Raw genomic sequence first — 16,633 nt, 5'->3', positions numbered from 1 at the left:
GATGGACTCGTTTCCCTGTCTTGTCATTCGAGGCATGGGCAACTACGCCGACTCTCATAAAAGCAAAGCCTGGCAGCCATATGCAGCGGCAACGGCGGCCTTCTACGCAAGACAACTTCTACAAGTGATACCAGGGCAAGAGGTTGAGAGTCTGCCTTTGGCCAAGCAGCGTATGTAACCTAGCAAATGTAAATTAAGGCAGATCATCTGCTGAAGATATGACATTTCGCAAATCTAACAGAAGATCAGGGATGAATATGTTAAAAAGAAATGGGGAGACAATCGAAAAGATTAGATCTAAGCTTGATAAAAGGGAAGATTGCGAGATACTTGACTGGATCACAACCGTCAATTTTGCATCTCAGCAAAGGGACTATTTTCAGACGACAGCCTGGGACCGGCGAATGGTTCCTTAACTCTATCGAATTCCAGAACTGGCGCCAAGAACGCCGAAAGACCATGTTTTGCACTGGGACTCCAGGGGCTGGGAAGACCATCATCACTTCGATTGCAATCAACGATCTCCTTCAAAATGCCGTTAACGACGAAGGTATAGGTATCGCCTATTGCAATTTTCGGCGCCATGAATGAGCAACGCATCGGAAGTCTACTCTCGAGCCTGCTGAGACAACTAGCCGAGACACGTTTATCTTTACCGACAGAAGTGAAAATGCTGTTTAAGCATCATAGCGAAGGAACACTACATTTAATCGAGGAGGTATCAGCTACCCTCGTCGCTGTGGCGATGAGCTACTCGAGGGTATTCATCTTCATCGACGCCCTTGATGAAGGTCCGAGCTCTGAAGGTGGTCTCGAGAAGCTTTTAGCAGAATTCAAATTACAAACCAAGTGCGGAGCTAACGTTTTGGAAACATCGTGTGAGAGTACTGAGATACAGAAATATTTTGGGAACAAGAAGCTATTTCGAATTTATGCGCTTGAGGACGACGTGACAACATACCTCGAGCAAAAAATGATGCTCCAAGATCCAGAAATTTGGGACAATGCCCTAATGCAAGACGTTAAGAGGAAGGTTGTTGGGACTATTGATGGAATGTTAGTTTGCGGTTCATGGAAATCCCGAGAGATGCAATATACTGACAACTGCAGGTTTCTACTCGCGGAGCTTTACATCAATTCATTGACTCCTTTACCAACGAAAGGGCATGTCAAACATGCTCTGCGAAAGCTCAAAAAGGGTGCTATTGGATTGAATAACCTCTACAACGATACAATGGAATGGATTGGGAATCAAATTCCAGAGAGACGAGAAGTTGCAAAACAAGCACTAGCCTGGATATTCTTCGCGAAAAGACCGCTCATGATTGCTGAGCTCCAATCTGCTCCTGCCGTCAGACTTAATTCCGGGTCTCGGCCCAGGGCCGTCACCAGACACAGCAAACAGGAAGACACAATTCCGTCTGCTTTTGATGAGCCATTTGATGCTGAACATCCAAAATACTGGCGGTTGTGTCTAAATGAGCCGCTACTGATGTCCTTCGGCGACCGGCTTCAACCGCGAGTACCAAGAGGAATGTAATACAAACAAAATCCAAGCAAGTAACACACCCAAAGAATTCCAGCCATGGTTCCGAACTGCTTCAGTGCTCCCTGGGCAGTATACCAGTCGACCGTACAATAGGTCATGGCAAAGGAAAGAAGGTACGTGATCATTTGCACAACAAGTCCAACATGTCCAGCTTTTTGCTTGAATCGGTCGATAGAATAGGTCAGTAGAATGCTGCAGGAAGACGTGATCCCGAATGCCAGCATTCCCCATCCTGCAGCAAAGCCCATCCAATGCCATTGGTTTTGGAGGCTCAGGCCCATCAGCAGACATCCAAGGGGGGATATGATACCCCCGATCAGGAGGAGAACCAGACGACCCCTTGGATCAGGGTCTTCCTTGTTTTTGGCGATATAGAGAATTACCTTGTCAGCCACCGGGCCTCCCAGTGGGAATCCAAGGACAAGGCCAACAAAAGGGCCCAAGTTGAGAAGACCGATTTCCTGGCTACTCCAAGAGAATGGAGGACTACCATAGTAGATTGCCGACATAATGGAGGCAACCAGCACCCACCCAATTGTACACGCCCACATGAGGACTGTGACAATTATTTCGGGTGTGATAAGCAGCAACAACAGGTCAAGCAGGTACTGGAAATACGGCTTGTAACTCTTAACAGTTTGCGGAACATAAAATGATCTTTCAAACCACAAGTGGATGAGAGGCTGTCTTTGAGGAACTTCATCGACATGTTCAACAGTGTTGCAGTGGTCGCTCTCCTCATTAGATTTGCCCTGTTCGAGGGATTGGCTTTCTTGGCTGGGGTCGCGGTGGTTATGGTGAGTTTCTGGCAGCATAGCGAGACAGGAAAGGAGGTTGGCTCCTAGAAGGATTGATGTTATCCTGAATAACCATCGCCAATCATGCAGATGATCCGCAATGATGCCCGCAAATGTAGGCCCCAACGACGATCCCATAGACATAAACAGAACATACACTGCCATCGCCTTTCCAAGCTGATTATGTGGGAACATCTGGGGTATCATCATTGGTCCTATACCCTGTACAATTCCAGCGGCAAAACCCCCAATGATTCTCGTGGCGCGGAGAGAGCTATAGGACGCTGCGAACGCTGCCCAGATATTGGAGGCCAAAAACAGACTCAACGACACCAAAACAGTGTATCTTGTACCCAAAAGATATACGGCCGGGAACATCGCTAGATTCTGAAGACTTTAAGGTCAGTAATCAAGTTGACCATATTGAACACACTTGAGCCTACCGCTGCGCCTATGGTAAGCACGGCATAGGATGCAAGTTGAGCTGCGTCATTGGGTGTGATATGGAAGTCCGCTATAATGAGGCCAAAAAGAGGAGAGATGTCAGAAATAAATGCATTGGTCATCATGCTAAAAAAGCTGAGGTTCAAGAGGGCGGAAGTCCGCCACCATAGGGGCCATTCCTGCGTGGGTTTGTTAGAGATCACAGTCGTTGAGAGTTGCGAGTCACAAACCTGCGAATTCATATTGACAGTCGACAAAATTGCCTAGCTTTGAAAATATGGTCTAGTTTTGAGTTGTTGCGAAGGTAAAACAGTTGATTTATACTTCAACTTTTCGTCTCTACATATGTCAACACACCCGCCCCCCCCACGTCCTTTCTGTATCCATCCCCACATCCCCCACAATTTCCTAATTCCCCAGATTGATCTTTACAATGGCTATTACCAACGAACGAGCTGTCAATGCTTCAAGCCATCTAACTACGAACACGCGGGACCAAGTTCTGGAAATGGCGAGGCACGCTTCTGATTGGTCATACGTAGCTGATCCGACCCTTGTACCAACCAAACGTGCATCCTACACCCTGTATCGATGTTCGCTTAACCCGGGGGAAAAAATTCATTACAGTCCCGCAGAGCGAGCTCTTCGAGTTATGCTGGGATCAGACTCGGAGGCTCTAGCCCCGATGACTCCCCGTCTTACTACAGTTCCTAAATACTTGCGCCACGTGGCTGTGTTGCCAGTCAGGCACCTGACAGCAGTTGATATCCTCATCTACATTCTCAATCATGATAAACGTTGCGAAATTCGATCCTGATACTCCCTTTCCCTTCTAACTACAATGCGACTGAAATGGTATTGTCATATCAGATATTCTTGTTGCTCCACTTGGTGGACACGAGCGTGTCCTGGCCTACTGGAAAAAGAGCCTTCTGAGTTGATGAAAGGTCAGAAATAAATTATTAAAGTTCAACTATACAAGGAACGGGCCAGAACAATATGCTTACGGATATTCCATTGTGGGAATCTATTGAAGATTTAAGAAATGTTCTCGCAAGGCCTGAGTTCCGGGAAGTCGCAGAAGTCTACCCCAAAGGCACAGTGGTAAAATGACATATTTACCAGAAGGATGCAGTATGTGCTTAGTATGGTTTAAAGCAGTGAAATATATTCCATTCTTTATTTTTGTTTCCTATTCTTCCAAGCTGCTAGCAAACTTTGCAATGAGGACACTGATAGAGCATAGCAGCTATCCTTCGTGTCTTTTCGAAGGCTTTCTCTACCTCTTAGCTTATATCGCAAAATTCCTCAGTATACAGCTTTCCAACGCCGTAAAATTGTCATTGAATACTACCTGCACGTATCACGCAGTCCAAAAATGCATATCGTGACGTTGTACAGCTAGTCAACTCATTGATTTTAAACCAGCAAATATCATATCCACCCTAGAACTACTAGACCTTAACAAATTTACTGCTTCAGGAGACACGGAATGGTAGTGACACAGAGTCATTGTGTGACGGCTTCGCACCCCCGCCTATCTCGTTTAACTCGCTCTGCGAGCTATAAAGAATGCCATGGCGCTGGTCAGCCCACAGAGCAAGCTTACCGTTGTGGGACATCCGACAATACCGACAGCTCCCCGGGATTGAAGACTAAACGAACTTATTAAAATATCCAATGTAATCGTCATGAGTACCACCCCCGAGGATAAATGTGGATAGGAGATGAGATAAGCTGAGGCTAATCGCACGCCAACTTCTGCTTTCGCACCACAGACTATTCTATTTTCGGATATGGTGGAGAACAGGTAGACTGGATCCTTGATATCTAGACTAGGGGAACCATTTCAAAATGTAAATATATATGCTTTAACTTTCCCTTTATAAAAGATCTTTCTAATAGTCTTTTGAACAGTCTTTTGAATAGCTTCGGGGAAGGGCCTAGTAGGTATTATGAGAATATCTAGGTACTCGGTGCACCTGTTATCCACCATATCTGAAAATAGATTAGTCTGTCGTGCGAAAGCAAAGTTGGCGTGCGATTAGCCTCAGCCATGAAATACTGAAAAAATCCACGGAATCTGCCAAAGCCCGCGCAAAACCCGGTCCCCCGAAACCCGGCCTGAAACACGAGTACCCACTACAAGACGTAAAACAAGTAAAAGGGTCTGTCAACTCGCTTCAATTGCACTGTACTGTGTCTTCCACCCCCATATGTGGCCTCATTTCAAAGCATAGTATAGCTACACAATGACTTTATTAATCTCGCCGAAAGTTACCTCCCTCTACATCCAACTGGAATGCAGTAACGTAACTCCATAATCTCTATTCTCTTTTCGCCTAGCCTATAATACGTAAAGCAAGGAAACACTCCGATCTTTTCGTAGCGTCACGGTTTTTGGCATCACCGGTCTTTTCGTAGTATCTAATCTTTTCGTGGCATCACGTATCACGATATTTCGCATCGCAATTTTTAGCATTATGGCCTTTAGCTCAATAACTTGGTGGGATTCCGATGTTTAGCACAACAATTTTCAGCATCATGATTTTTTCGTGGCAATCCTTAGAAAGACATATTGTGCTATACTACAACAATTCCGACGGTTATGTCTATAAAAATCGTGAAAATTCCCCCGTGTTCAGAATGATCACAACTCCTACATCTAGGTGTAACTAAACACTAATATTTCCTGGAAGTTTAGACCGCAGAAAGTCAAACAAACTTAACTAGATTCACCCTGTATCTATTCAGGTTGCTTGATGTATTGACTAATTTTGTATCACAGATGTCCGGCATCTTGATAATAGCGCTTTGCACCATCATGAAGCGGAACCGGTGTTTGAGCCATCTTAACAGGATCAAGTGGATAGGTCAAGGGGGACCTGTTGGGTTTGAGGTGCATATATTGACCTTCAATCGCAAACCTAGTCTCCACTAGGCACCAGGTTAAGAGATGGGCGACATCCTCCGGTAGGTCCTCACGAACTAAAATGACAAAGTCCGAAAAGTCGAGCGTAGAGAGGGGCTCAGCGAGGGTCGACCAGAATCCCGCCGGGACAGGATTGGCCATCATATTCGCCGTGTTAGGGTAACCCTTGGCGAAGCGCTCTAGAGCCGCCGGCTCCGCGGGCAGGGCATCGTATTTGCGATTCTCCATGATTTCCGCCCACCAGGGCGTCATGATAGCCTCTTGTAGTAGCGCATCAGCCTCGCCGGCCTGAATGAGGCCGATGGCCTGCTCAGGACGGTGCGCTGTGACATACTTGCCACCCCAAGACTCGAGCACCTCAGGTGTAATGCCATGGCATTCCATGAAAGCGTAGGCCGTGAAGCCTATAAAGTTGGTGCCGTCATTGGTAGATGTGGCAATGCGCAGTGGAGGGCGCTTCTGGCGCAAGTCCTCGAATGATTTGATCCCATACTTGGGGTGGATGGCGAGAATCAGACGGTCATTTTGGGGCAGCACACCGAGGGCACGCAACGAGGGCATAGGGCCGTGAGGGGCGAAGATGCCCTGTCCGGTGAGAGCAGTGCTCATCATCTGTGCGGGTGTCGCAATGGCAAGCTGTGCCTCCCCGCGAAACACCTCCAGCACAGCTTCGATGCCGCCATAGCGTACATTCCAAATCCCCACGCGACTATCCGGCCCTGCTCGATCGCAAAACTGCTGTGTCAACCACGAGCATATGCGATGGAAGTTTGCCATGCCCCAGTCGCCCACGAAGTTTAGTTTAATGGACCGTTCCAGTCGAGGGCCGCGGCTCTGCTGTTCGATCATGTCCTTCACATTGGGCGTGGCCATGATTTCTGTCTTTGAACGGGCAGTTGGATGATATGATAGGATTGAGACGAACAACCCTCTATGTTTCAGAAGGACCCAAAAAAAGGAAAGAAGATCAAGAAGATTGTAACCAACAATAGTGATGTGAATAAGGAGGGAATCTAGTCAAAAACCACAGGCACACCTCTTGGCAATCTATTCAAAGGCAAGTGTACATTGCCCGCTGGTTCCGTTCGTTCCCCGGCACGTGGATGGCTTCAAACTCCACTGGATTTGGCCTGTGTGAATGTCATACAAATAAGATCCTTGGAAGAGGGACGAGTATGAAAGTGCTCTGAGCAGCTTGACGAAAAGGATTTGTCAAGATCACCATAAAAAGCAGCCGTTTTTGTATCATTTGATAGAACATGAAATCCACTATTTCTTGTGATCTAGCTAAAGAGCTTTTGACATCTTTGATATGCAAAATTCAGGGTTCAAGTCGGCCCCGACATACAGTGCTTCGGAATCCCGAACGGCCGAGCCCCCGCCATGTGTGGAGATGTGGAGACTTTAGTGGGTCAGTGGCTAACTTTTTTGGTAAAGTTGTGTAAACACCGACAAACCGAACCGTCCAAGTACTACATACCTCTACTATTGCGAGCATTACCAAGCAAACTCGGATCTGGGGTACATTCTTTGAATCAACAACTTTCCGCTGGTTCCCCGGACCCGGGATCGAGTCGACTTGATTTAACTACCTGGGGAAATGGTTCAAATAGTTCCAAATGAGCGGTTGAACGACAGGAATCCGGTACAGCATTTCAATCGACGGACCTCGTTTCTCTTTATTCCACCTACTGCCTTGCAGGAAACTCTTTCTGTTCACGATGACAACAATGTTGGCTTTACATGCGCAAGACGCCTCATCTGGGCTGAAGCTAAAGCAGCTGCCAGTACCCTCGCTAGGACCTGAAGATGTACTGATCAAAGTATACTCGGCGGGAATCACGCCAGGAGTAATGAAGCTCCTGAAGATGGGCCAGTCGGCCGTGCCAACCACTGTGGGCCACGAGGCCGCCGGAGTGGTAGAAGCTCTTGGTGAAAACATCAAGGACGGCTTGAATGTCGGTGATCGTGTGCGCCTCCACCCCATTCTGTCCTGCGGTGAATGCCACCAATGCCAGCTCGGGTTCGACTCCATGTGCGATGAGGCGGCACAAATGGGCTTCGCCAAATTTGGAGAAAGGACAGGTCTCTACGCACAATATCACGACGGGGCGCTTGCCGAGTATGTCCGCGTGCCGCGCAGGTTCGTCGACCGCCTCCCTGACAACGTTTCCTTCGACATTGGCGCCAAGTTACACGATGCTGCCACTGCCCTGCGTGTCCTTAAGTTGGCTGAGGTCACCAAGCCCAACTCGACTATAATTCTTACGGCACCAACTGGAACCATGGGCACGGTGACGCTGAAGCTGGTCAAGTTTTTCCCCAATATCAAGAAGATCATCCTTGTGGGCCGGTCAAAGGAACGCCTCGAATCCATCCAACATTTGACTGAGGTTGAAACAGTTGTTTTTCCCATCTCGGCACCATCCCAAGATTCAAAGCCTTCGTCGGGGCCTCCAGGTGAATCCATTCCTGGCCCTCCCCAGCCCTCTCCGATCGTCCGGCAACTCAGGGAGCTGGCACCTGAAGGAATCTCTGCAATCATCGATTACGTCCCCGCTGGGCCAACTCTCAGCCAGATTCTACCAGCCCTAGCTACCCGTGGAACTATTGTCCACATGGGTGGGAGCCCAGCGCCTTTGCAGATCCCGCTGGTTTTTATCATGAGCAAGGCCTGGCGTCTTGTGGGCAATCGTGCCCACACGAGAGATGACGCTCAGGAAATTCTGGATTGGCTACAAAGTGATCAGCTTGTCATTTCTGACCTCATCACGCACCGTTTTCCGTTAAAGGACGCTCATCGTGCTATCGATGCTATAGAGACACGGGATGAGCATGTATGGATGAGCATCATTGAAGTCATTCCGGAGAAAGTCTAAGCGAGAGGCCTCCATCACCAATTCAACTGTCGCGAAAGGAGAGGAAGATCAGACAAGAAATATATTCTGCGATTGCAGTTCTCTCTGTTATCCCGTTGTAAATCTCTCCCTGGTGGAAAGGAGAGTGTACAGGGGCACGCTAAAAATTGACAAGGAATGAAAGAAGCTGAACTATCTAGAGGATGAAGAGATCTAAATAGTAGTAGATGGGGCCCACCATGTTCTAATCTAACACTCCCATATTGTACATCTCTCCAATTACACTCTCTGGCATTATAAATCCCTCCCATTGTACATATCTTCCTTCCCTAAACGACATTTCTTTTGGCAAAGGTTTGTATTTTATTTCCCGAGAGCCTTCAGTGGCTAATATTCTACTCATTTCTGCCAGTAGTAGGATGTAGTAGCCGATGTGTCGATCTCTTCCATTTAGTCGTCTTTGACTGCTCGAGAAAAGTACGCGTCTGAATGGCAACCATGAATATTTCTCCCAACCGCGGCTAAGAGATGAGAAGTTACGGCTGATTCTACGATTCAGGGGGCTAAATAAAATCCTGAACGAGGAACAGAGTGCGACACAACTTCAATTGTTCTCATTTTGAGCTGCCAGGCTCCGGGATGATGTTTACTCTGGATTTAGACCGAGACTTCCTTCCTTATGGCTTCCACCTTCTCTAATGTGGTCTCACTGGCCGCTTTACTGTAGGGCGCCTTGACCGGCGCTACCTCGCTGGTCAAGATCACAACGTACTGACACTGGCTCTTACTTATGTTCGTGTATGCGCAACCTTTGGGAATGCATATGTAGTCTCCTGGGTGCAATTCGATAGTGCCACGCTGGGTTACCAGAGTGCGGGAACCTTCCAGCTGGTACTGTATAGCGTCGGCGCGACGATGACGGTGATAGACTGTTCCGTCTGTCTTGTCGAGGCTGACGTTGCCGATCCAAACGGTAGCCGATTTGTATAACCACTCGGGGTTCTGTGGCTGGCTACCAGATACGGCCGGAGTGACAGCGCGCTGGATTAGAAGAGCTTCTTCAGGCTTTGCGAATGATGTGCTTTGGGCAAGAGATGGGTCGAGTAAAAACTCCTCGTCGGCCAGAGACACGGCCATGTCGCACCCCCGGGCTCCAAGACATTCGGTCATCATCTCGATGGTAGCCGGAGAGGCCTTCTTCCAACCAGGAAAAGGTCCTTCTTTCTTGACCTCCGATCGAAGCGTGACATGGCCGACATCGGTGACGGGGGCAATAATATAGAAGAGCAAATGGACCTCCTCGCGGCCGAAATTATCATGAGCCACACCGACTGGGATCCTTGAGAAGTCACCAGGGCGCAGCTCGACGCTACCTAGCTCAGTCATGAGCGTGCGTTCCCCGGAGACCTGGAGGGAAATCTCGTCAACGTCGGCGTTGCGGTGGTAAAAGGGCTGACGGGCATTCATCTGTTGCCACTCTAGACGCAATGTATCGCCGCAAAATACATCTTTCGGGGGTGAGAACTTGGCCGGGATGTAATCGTTCGGAAAATGAACCGCTTGGAGGAGATCATGCTCGCGCCACATCTTCATGGGGTTTTCGGGCGGTGGTTGCAGCAAGAGGTCCTCTCGCCGAGGGATGACGCGGACGTCATCGGCCAAGGGCCAGGCATCCAGTAGCTCTGTGATAATCGCCATGTTCAAAATTGGAATCGAGAAATAGGTCTGGGTTGCACTTTTCTGGGGGTGAGGATGGCTCTATACAAGCTAGCTGGGCGGGGTACGGTAGATATATGTAGTGGATAGATTGGCATACTCAACATGCCAACCTCGCTTTGTGGCAAAGTATTCAGCGAATGAAGACAGGAAGTACATTTAATAGAGCCCGTATCTGACCACGTCTAGTAGCAGCAGTCGATCTTTCCGGCTCTACCCCACGACCAGCGGGTACAGCTCCCATCATCGCTTCCTCTCGGGGCAAGGCCGGGATCCTCGGCGCTTCGGCTTTTGGAGATTAAAATACGCGCCGACACAAAGACATCACCCATATGAAGGTCCTTTTGTAGTTTCAAGTTCGGCAGATACTTTTGGTCCGATAGCAGTAATAGACCATTACTGGCATCTCAACCCGGGAGATCCCCGCCCAAACACCGTTTATAATACGTTCTGAATACACTCACGCGTTCCTTCCACTAGGATTTGGCTCTCGTGTCCAAGAAGGCCTCTTCTGGATAAATCTCATGGTTGCTGGATTCGCGAAATAAATTGACGAATGCTTGTTATCAACCCACGACGAGAGAATATGTCTCCAGAAAACTCTTTGCAGCAGACCGCTGAGAGATCAGCCCTTGAACAAGCCTATTATCGGAAACTTGTGGACGGCTCTCATATTCTCCACTACCACAACGTCCTCGATGCATACGGCCATCTCTCTTTCAGACACCCCTACAAGACCGGCGTGTTCGTCATGTCACGTAGCGTTGCACCTGGGTCTATCTCCGCGGCGGGTGACCTCATCAGCTACAGAATTGAGGACGCCGAGCCGCTCGATCAGGGAGCGGCCAAGGGATACGCTGAACGTATGATTCATTCTGAGATCTATAAGAGACACCCCCATGTCGGAGCTGTCGTGCACAGTCACTCAGAGGCCGTTGTTCCCTTCAGTATATCCCAAGTGCCATTGAAAGCCTGTTACCATATGGCACCATGGCTCGGGACTAGGAGCAATGGCCCGGATAGCGCGGCGCCACCAGTCTTCGATGTGACTGATTATCTGCGTCCTAGTGATGTGCCAGACATGCTCGTCAAGTCACCTCATTTGGGTCTGGCTTTGGCAAAATGCTTTGACGGCGGTAATGCCGTCACCTTGATGCGCGGTCATGGCATGACAATTGTAGCCCCGAACATTGAGAGTGCAGTGCTTCGGGCCATCTATACACAGAAAAACGCCTCCATCCAAACCACGGCTCTGCTGATGCAAGCCGCTTATTTCGGGAGTGGCACGACAACACGCGTTGCAAGGGATATTGGCGCTGCTGAGGTCAATGCCACCACTACCGGTGAGGGGATCGATCTCCATTATCTTAGCGCGGAGGAGTCTGCTGCGGCCACGGAAGCGACGATTTGGTCCGTTCAACGGCCCTGGGATCTCTGGCGTAAGGAGGTAGAGGCGTGCGGATTGTACTCGAACTCCATATAGTTAAAATATAAATTTTCAAGGACGACTTCCTGATCCTTTCCTGCCATGGCACGAGGGGAGGGTAATTTCAAAATTCTGTGTTTTGTACTGGAGTTGGATATGGAAACGGTCAAAAACAAAAGGTCACTGAGTAGTAGTTTTAGAGCGTCACTCAGATTTATTTAGGCAAGTGAAGATATGTTTTACGTGCAACTATCACCTATAAAGCTTGCTTGACCTTGACAACTTGCGCAGCTCGATACAGATAAACGGCCCTGGAAGTAACCTAACCCTCTGCTATTAAGGGTCATTCACTAAATTGGCATGAGAAAAGAGTACAGTATCTAGCTTCGGTGTTACTACGCGGGCCCGAAGGGCCTGTCTGGACTGTCTAAGATCGGCCCGTCCGAGGAATTAGCCTCAGGATGCAGCCATACCCACTCTGCAAGAAGTTTTGCAAACGGGGATTTCTAGCCGACGTACCCCCGTCGACCTAAGTATAGTTCAAATTTAAATGTCATTGACTGTTATAACCTTCACTTCAAAAGCAGAACTACAGCAAACACCCCTGCGTTAGTCGGCCGCTGTAAGGTACTCACTTGATATTTCTCTGTGGCTTGAAAATGGCTTCCAACCCGCCTGGTCACTGCTGCACCGCCGGATTCCAACATGAGTAAGTTGAACTCGAATTTCTCTCTACTCCATTATCAACAGTCCTACCTGAATGTCTCCCAGCTCCCTCTAGTTAGGCCTTGTCAACCTTGCTCCTTCTTCTCTATTTTGCTGCGCAACTACTTGAGTCATGGGCTGACCGATGTCGGTTTTCGTTAGAGGAGAGCTGGTCGGATCGATGATCAAGATTGCAGATGGAATCAATGCTTATCTTGCGGTTCCCGCCGCTGGGCGGGAAAAGAAACTCGGGACAGCATTGCTGTATATTCCAGACATCATGGGCGTCTGGCAAAACGCCAAGCTCCTTGCTGACCAGTATGCCGCTCGTGGATATCTCTGTCTTGTTCCCGACATTTTCCTCGGCGATCCCGTCCCTATAAATCGACCTGATGACTTTGATGTCAAGAAGTGGATCATGCAGGGTTCGGATGGGAGCTCTCCTCACACATCAAACATTATCGATGATATCGTAAAGAGGGCCATTTTGTATCTTACCAGTCAACATGGCGTTGTCAAGCTTGGCGCTATTGGCATTTGCCTTGGAGCTAAGGTCAGTATCTCTCTCCAACCTAATAATTGACTTCATAGATGACTGACCTACTTTCGTAGTATGTTGCTCGTCACTTCAGCTCCGGGATAGCTGTGGGCTTCATTGCTCACCCAGCATTCATGGAGGAAGCGGAGTTGGAAAATATTACAGGGCCCCTCTCCATCGCTGCCGCCGAGAATGACTATATATTCACCACCGAAAAGCGCCACAAGTCTGAGGAAATTCTATCTAATAAGACACCTAAGGTCCCGTACCAGGTTTGTCTGTACTCAGGAACTACCCATGGATTTGCAATTCGTTGTGATCGGAGTATTCCTGAGCAGAAATTTGCTAAGGAACAGGCGTTCTTACAGGCTGTTAACTGGTTTGATGAATATCTTCTTGGATAAGCGTTTGAAAGATTGTATTTGTTATTTGAAACATAAATGTATGCTGTCTTGCATATGGATACCTAGTGAGCCTCAGGAAATCCGAGCTGCGCGTTGGAAGGTTGCGGGAGAGCCTTTATCTCTTCCCATATGGATCAGACTTGTAGCAACTCATACCTTACCCTCGACTTGTTGTGAGAATTATCGAGTTCAGTAATTTGTCACGAGCAATAGATTGCACCGGAAATGACTGCCGACCGGAGCATTTGCTACCATCTTATTGGTAGTGAGTAGCGTCCTTTTTCCGACACCCCTATAAATAGAACTATGTGCCTGTACATCAGTATGAAAAATGATCATTTAGGCTATCCGTGAGCAAATTACATCCTTCTCACCCAAATAGAAAATCTCTTTTCTACAGTCTTGTCTTAGGCCATCATCTGGTAACTTTTTAGGTTGTGAAGCAAAATGCTTCGTGAAATTGCCTTGAAACAGTATGACCTCTAACCTTCGCCCTCTTAGCCCCTGCAACTCAGAGATAACACCATCGCCAGGGTTAATAAAATCCTTTCAACCCGGTGTTCAACTTCATCGTATGGTTTGATTGAGCTACGTCTTCACTTCCAAATCATTCCTCCGATCCTTGCTTGAACAGCACTTTGTAGATGTCTGTGAATCATCCTTGCAATGTCTTGGGGAAATGCCAAGTAATCGAAATAAAACTGGCCATCATGAGCATCCTTGATGATTTTCATGGCTTGCAGTATATCGGCGTCATTGGATTTAAGATTACGTTAATTAACTAAACAATAAGCTAGCCATCTCAATCAGCGGCACCCAAAATAGAAGACTAAATAAAAACGAGAGGCACAGCACAGGTTTAACAAAACCTCGCTTAGTCGATTTTCTCCACATTCGGTGGGTTTTAGCGGGATTTTAGCAGGGGTTGGGCTTTGGGTCGGGGTTTGGCTGGACGGATTTTGGCGGGCTTTGGCCGTGGTCGGCCCATGCCGTTATTACCCTGCCGCCTACGATAGAAGTTCAAATAGCCATACAATGGCTTTGTTGCTTGTCGTATTACCTGTGGCAAATTCTTTCTAGATTTATGAACCTCACGTCCCACAAGGCTTTTTGTCCCTCGGGGAAACGTCGGATATCTCTGAAAGGACTTAGACTAAAGTCTACCGTATTTATTTGGGGTTGACTCGAAGCTTTGAATTTACTCTTTGTCTCCGCTGGTTGTCTCACCCTTCTCGCCGCTCCCACAAATCGTCCTCTATCAAATATGGCGATCTTCTTAGACAACATTAGCCCCGCGAAAGCGACTCTGCTGTGTGGCACTGCCGGAATCGTTTCGAGCTCTGTCTTCTACTGCATGAACACGACCATCAACTACTTGACCTTCCCAACAATTCTTCTTGGTCAACCTCCCCGCCCAGGATCCAAAGCCTCTGGAAACTTCTTTGTACACGCTATGGATGTCCCAGCGAGCAGTGTGTCGCATCTGAACCGGCAGTGGCAGGAGATATATTTCAGAGGACACCGCATTGGCCCTGCATTGGCCATTATAGGAGGAACTGTGTTTAGCACCGCTTCGTACCTTTCTGATCAGGTTTTTGTCAAGCAAGTCTTCGCAGCGGCTACTATATCATCGTTTGCCATTGTCCCCTACACACTTTTGTTCATGCTCTCGACCAATGACGAGCTTCATCGGCGCTCATTCGCTATCGTCAAAGATCCGTTGGCCTCAAAGAACATGGATGAATCAGAGACAGCTGCTCTAATATCAAAATGGGTTGCTTTGAGCAAAGTTCGGGCAAACATTGCTTTGTTAAGTGCATGCCTTGGTGTCGTCGGCATCATAGCCTTGAGCTGAGCTGAATAGCAAGTCATCTTGAACAATGTCTGATGTATTTAGCAACATTGACGGATTTGATACTACGATAATATCACACTGCCGCTAAGACAGTATAATCTGTAATTTATTAGATCCCTGAGTACAAGAAATTAAGTTGTGTTGTGCGACCGAATCCATGTACGTTCAAATTCTCTGGGTTCTTTTTCTACGTTACCTATCTAGCATCCAACAGCTTGAGCCGCAGAAATTCAGTGTAGCTAAAGGGACCTGGACCCACGCTGATGATGGCTTAATTTCGGATGAGAAATCCAAACAATCCAAAATGACTATAGATATATATGCTTCGACTTCTAATTCTATAAAAGATCTTTTTTAACGTCTTTTGAACTGTCTTTTCAAATGGCTAAAGTAAAAGGCTTAGTAGGTATCATGAGTATATCTAGGTACTCGATATACCTGTTATCTACCATATCCGAAAATCGAATAGACTGGCTTGCGATTAGCCTCACCCTTCTTATGATAGCTTCAGCCTCCTTACCGTGGTTTGGAGAACTCTGTGAGTTGCTGTGACATATATTCAGTAAGTGAAAAAGGCGATATGACAAAAAGATGAATGTATGTTTCCTTACTGACGGTGTGGTTGGGTAGGGTATTCACCTTGAACGAAGGCGTACCTCGTGGGAGTAGACTTTATTTCGGAGATAATAGTCAGCTCAATTATTCCTAGCGAATCAAAACTAACAGAGGCAAACATTGCAACAAACAGCCAATTCGAGCCACGGATCGGTGTATGGAGAACGAAGGGTCAATTCATGGCGAGGGCTGGATGTTCTGTTTCTGACAGAAATGCTTGTCGCCATATGATCAAGTCTTGGGAAGTAGGTATTTAAAGGGGGAAAAACTTTGTTGGATAAGTTTCCGGGAGCCATTGGAATGTCCTGACCGTATCTTGCCCTTATTACGGAAAATATTGTATTGGCAAAATATTGAGCCCAATGACTTAAGAGAGACACTGCCTGAATTCACCTTTGAGGACTTGCAGAATCTGCACACTATATTTGTGACTTTGTTGAAGTCCACGTTCATTTGAAGTCGACGTTTATTACGCACTCCAATCTTCCCAGATCTTTCTCATCATCACATCCAATCCAGCGATATGTTGGATGAGGATCAAAGGGTTTTAGCAATCAAGGTGATTGTAGCCGTTTTCATGCCAGTGGCATGACAATGCAATCTAAGGACAGAAAGCCCTATCCGCATCAAGTATCACAAGAGAGGTGGATTTTCAGGCCACAATATCCGGACCGCAACGCACTTGCGCTTGTACTGTAGGATTACGATGGGGAAAAGAGTGGGACTGTGGGACCCCGGATACGCAAACCGGATGCGCTCTCCGGATACAGGCTCTCAGAAGGCCCGCACAAAAG

General features: G+C 47.7%; 8 protein-coding genes across 8 annotated transcripts; 5 read left to right on the top strand and 3 right to left on the bottom strand.

Annotated features, from left to right (window-relative positions):
- Position 1: 1 nt before the first annotated feature.
- On the top strand, positions 2 to 1,540 carry N7473_005977 (uncharacterized protein; the record flags this gene model as incomplete). The annotated part of the gene is made up of 4 exons (XM_057151917.1): positions 2 to 170; positions 314 to 550; positions 636 to 1,056; positions 1,111 to 1,540. The coding sequence occupies 4 exons, from the start codon at positions 2 to 4 to the stop codon at positions 1,538 to 1,540; spliced, it is 1,257 nt and encodes a 418-aa protein (XP_057009722.1).
- N7473_005976 (major facilitator superfamily domain-containing protein) lies at positions 1,513 to 3,032 on the bottom strand (the record flags this gene model as incomplete). Its single annotated transcript, XM_057151916.1, has 3 exons — positions 1,513 to 2,733; positions 2,790 to 2,969; positions 3,021 to 3,032. The coding sequence occupies 3 exons, from the start codon at positions 3,030 to 3,032 to the stop codon at positions 1,513 to 1,515; spliced, it is 1,413 nt and encodes a 470-aa protein (XP_057009721.1).
- A 2,540-nt stretch (positions 3,033 to 5,572) lies between these two features.
- Positions 5,573 to 6,595, bottom strand: N7473_005975 (TAXI family TRAP transporter solute-binding subunit; the record flags this gene model as incomplete). Its single annotated transcript, XM_057151915.1, has 1 exon — positions 5,573 to 6,595. The coding sequence occupies one exon, from the start codon at positions 6,593 to 6,595 to the stop codon at positions 5,573 to 5,575; it is 1,023 nt and encodes a 340-aa protein (XP_057009720.1).
- Positions 6,596 to 7,452: 857 nt separating this feature from the next.
- N7473_005974 (alcohol dehydrogenase catalytic domain-containing protein) lies at positions 7,453 to 8,601 on the top strand (the record flags this gene model as incomplete). Its single annotated transcript, XM_057151914.1, has 1 exon — positions 7,453 to 8,601. One exon carries the CDS (start codon positions 7,453 to 7,455, stop codon positions 8,599 to 8,601), a length of 1,149 nt encoding a protein of 382 aa, XP_057009719.1.
- Positions 8,602 to 9,237: 636 nt separating this feature from the next.
- Positions 9,238 to 10,278, bottom strand: N7473_005973 (uncharacterized protein; the record flags this gene model as incomplete). Its single annotated transcript, XM_057151913.1, has 1 exon — positions 9,238 to 10,278. One exon carries the CDS (start codon positions 10,276 to 10,278, stop codon positions 9,238 to 9,240), a length of 1,041 nt encoding a protein of 346 aa, XP_057009718.1.
- A 604-nt stretch (positions 10,279 to 10,882) lies between these two features.
- On the top strand, positions 10,883 to 11,779 carry N7473_005972 (class II aldolase/adducin family protein; the record flags this gene model as incomplete). Its single annotated transcript, XM_057151912.1, has 1 exon — positions 10,883 to 11,779. The coding sequence occupies one exon, from the start codon at positions 10,883 to 10,885 to the stop codon at positions 11,777 to 11,779; it is 897 nt and encodes a 298-aa protein (XP_057009717.1).
- A 602-nt stretch (positions 11,780 to 12,381) lies between these two features.
- Positions 12,382 to 13,369, top strand: N7473_005971 (uncharacterized protein; the record flags this gene model as incomplete). Its single annotated transcript, XM_057151911.1, has 3 exons — positions 12,382 to 12,431; positions 12,590 to 12,980; positions 13,040 to 13,369. 3 exons carry the CDS (start codon positions 12,382 to 12,384, stop codon positions 13,367 to 13,369), a joined length of 771 nt encoding a protein of 256 aa, XP_057009716.1.
- A 1,264-nt stretch (positions 13,370 to 14,633) lies between these two features.
- N7473_005970 (anthrone oxygenase family protein) lies at positions 14,634 to 15,224 on the top strand (the record flags this gene model as incomplete). The annotated part of the gene is made up of 1 exon (XM_057151910.1): positions 14,634 to 15,224. One exon carries the CDS (start codon positions 14,634 to 14,636, stop codon positions 15,222 to 15,224), a length of 591 nt encoding a protein of 196 aa, XP_057009715.1.
- Positions 15,225 to 16,633: the final 1,409 nt, after the last annotated feature.

The sequence above is a fragment of the Penicillium subrubescens genome (genome assembly GCF_028828155.1).
Source record: "Penicillium subrubescens strain IBT 31985 chromosome Unknown utg000004l_segment0_segment0, whole genome shotgun sequence".
In the NCBI taxonomy this organism is placed as follows: domain Eukaryota; kingdom Fungi; phylum Ascomycota; class Eurotiomycetes; order Eurotiales; family Aspergillaceae; genus Penicillium; species Penicillium subrubescens.
The sequence above is the reverse complement of the archived record's forward strand: the minus strand, read 5'-3'. Positions and strand labels throughout refer to the sequence as shown.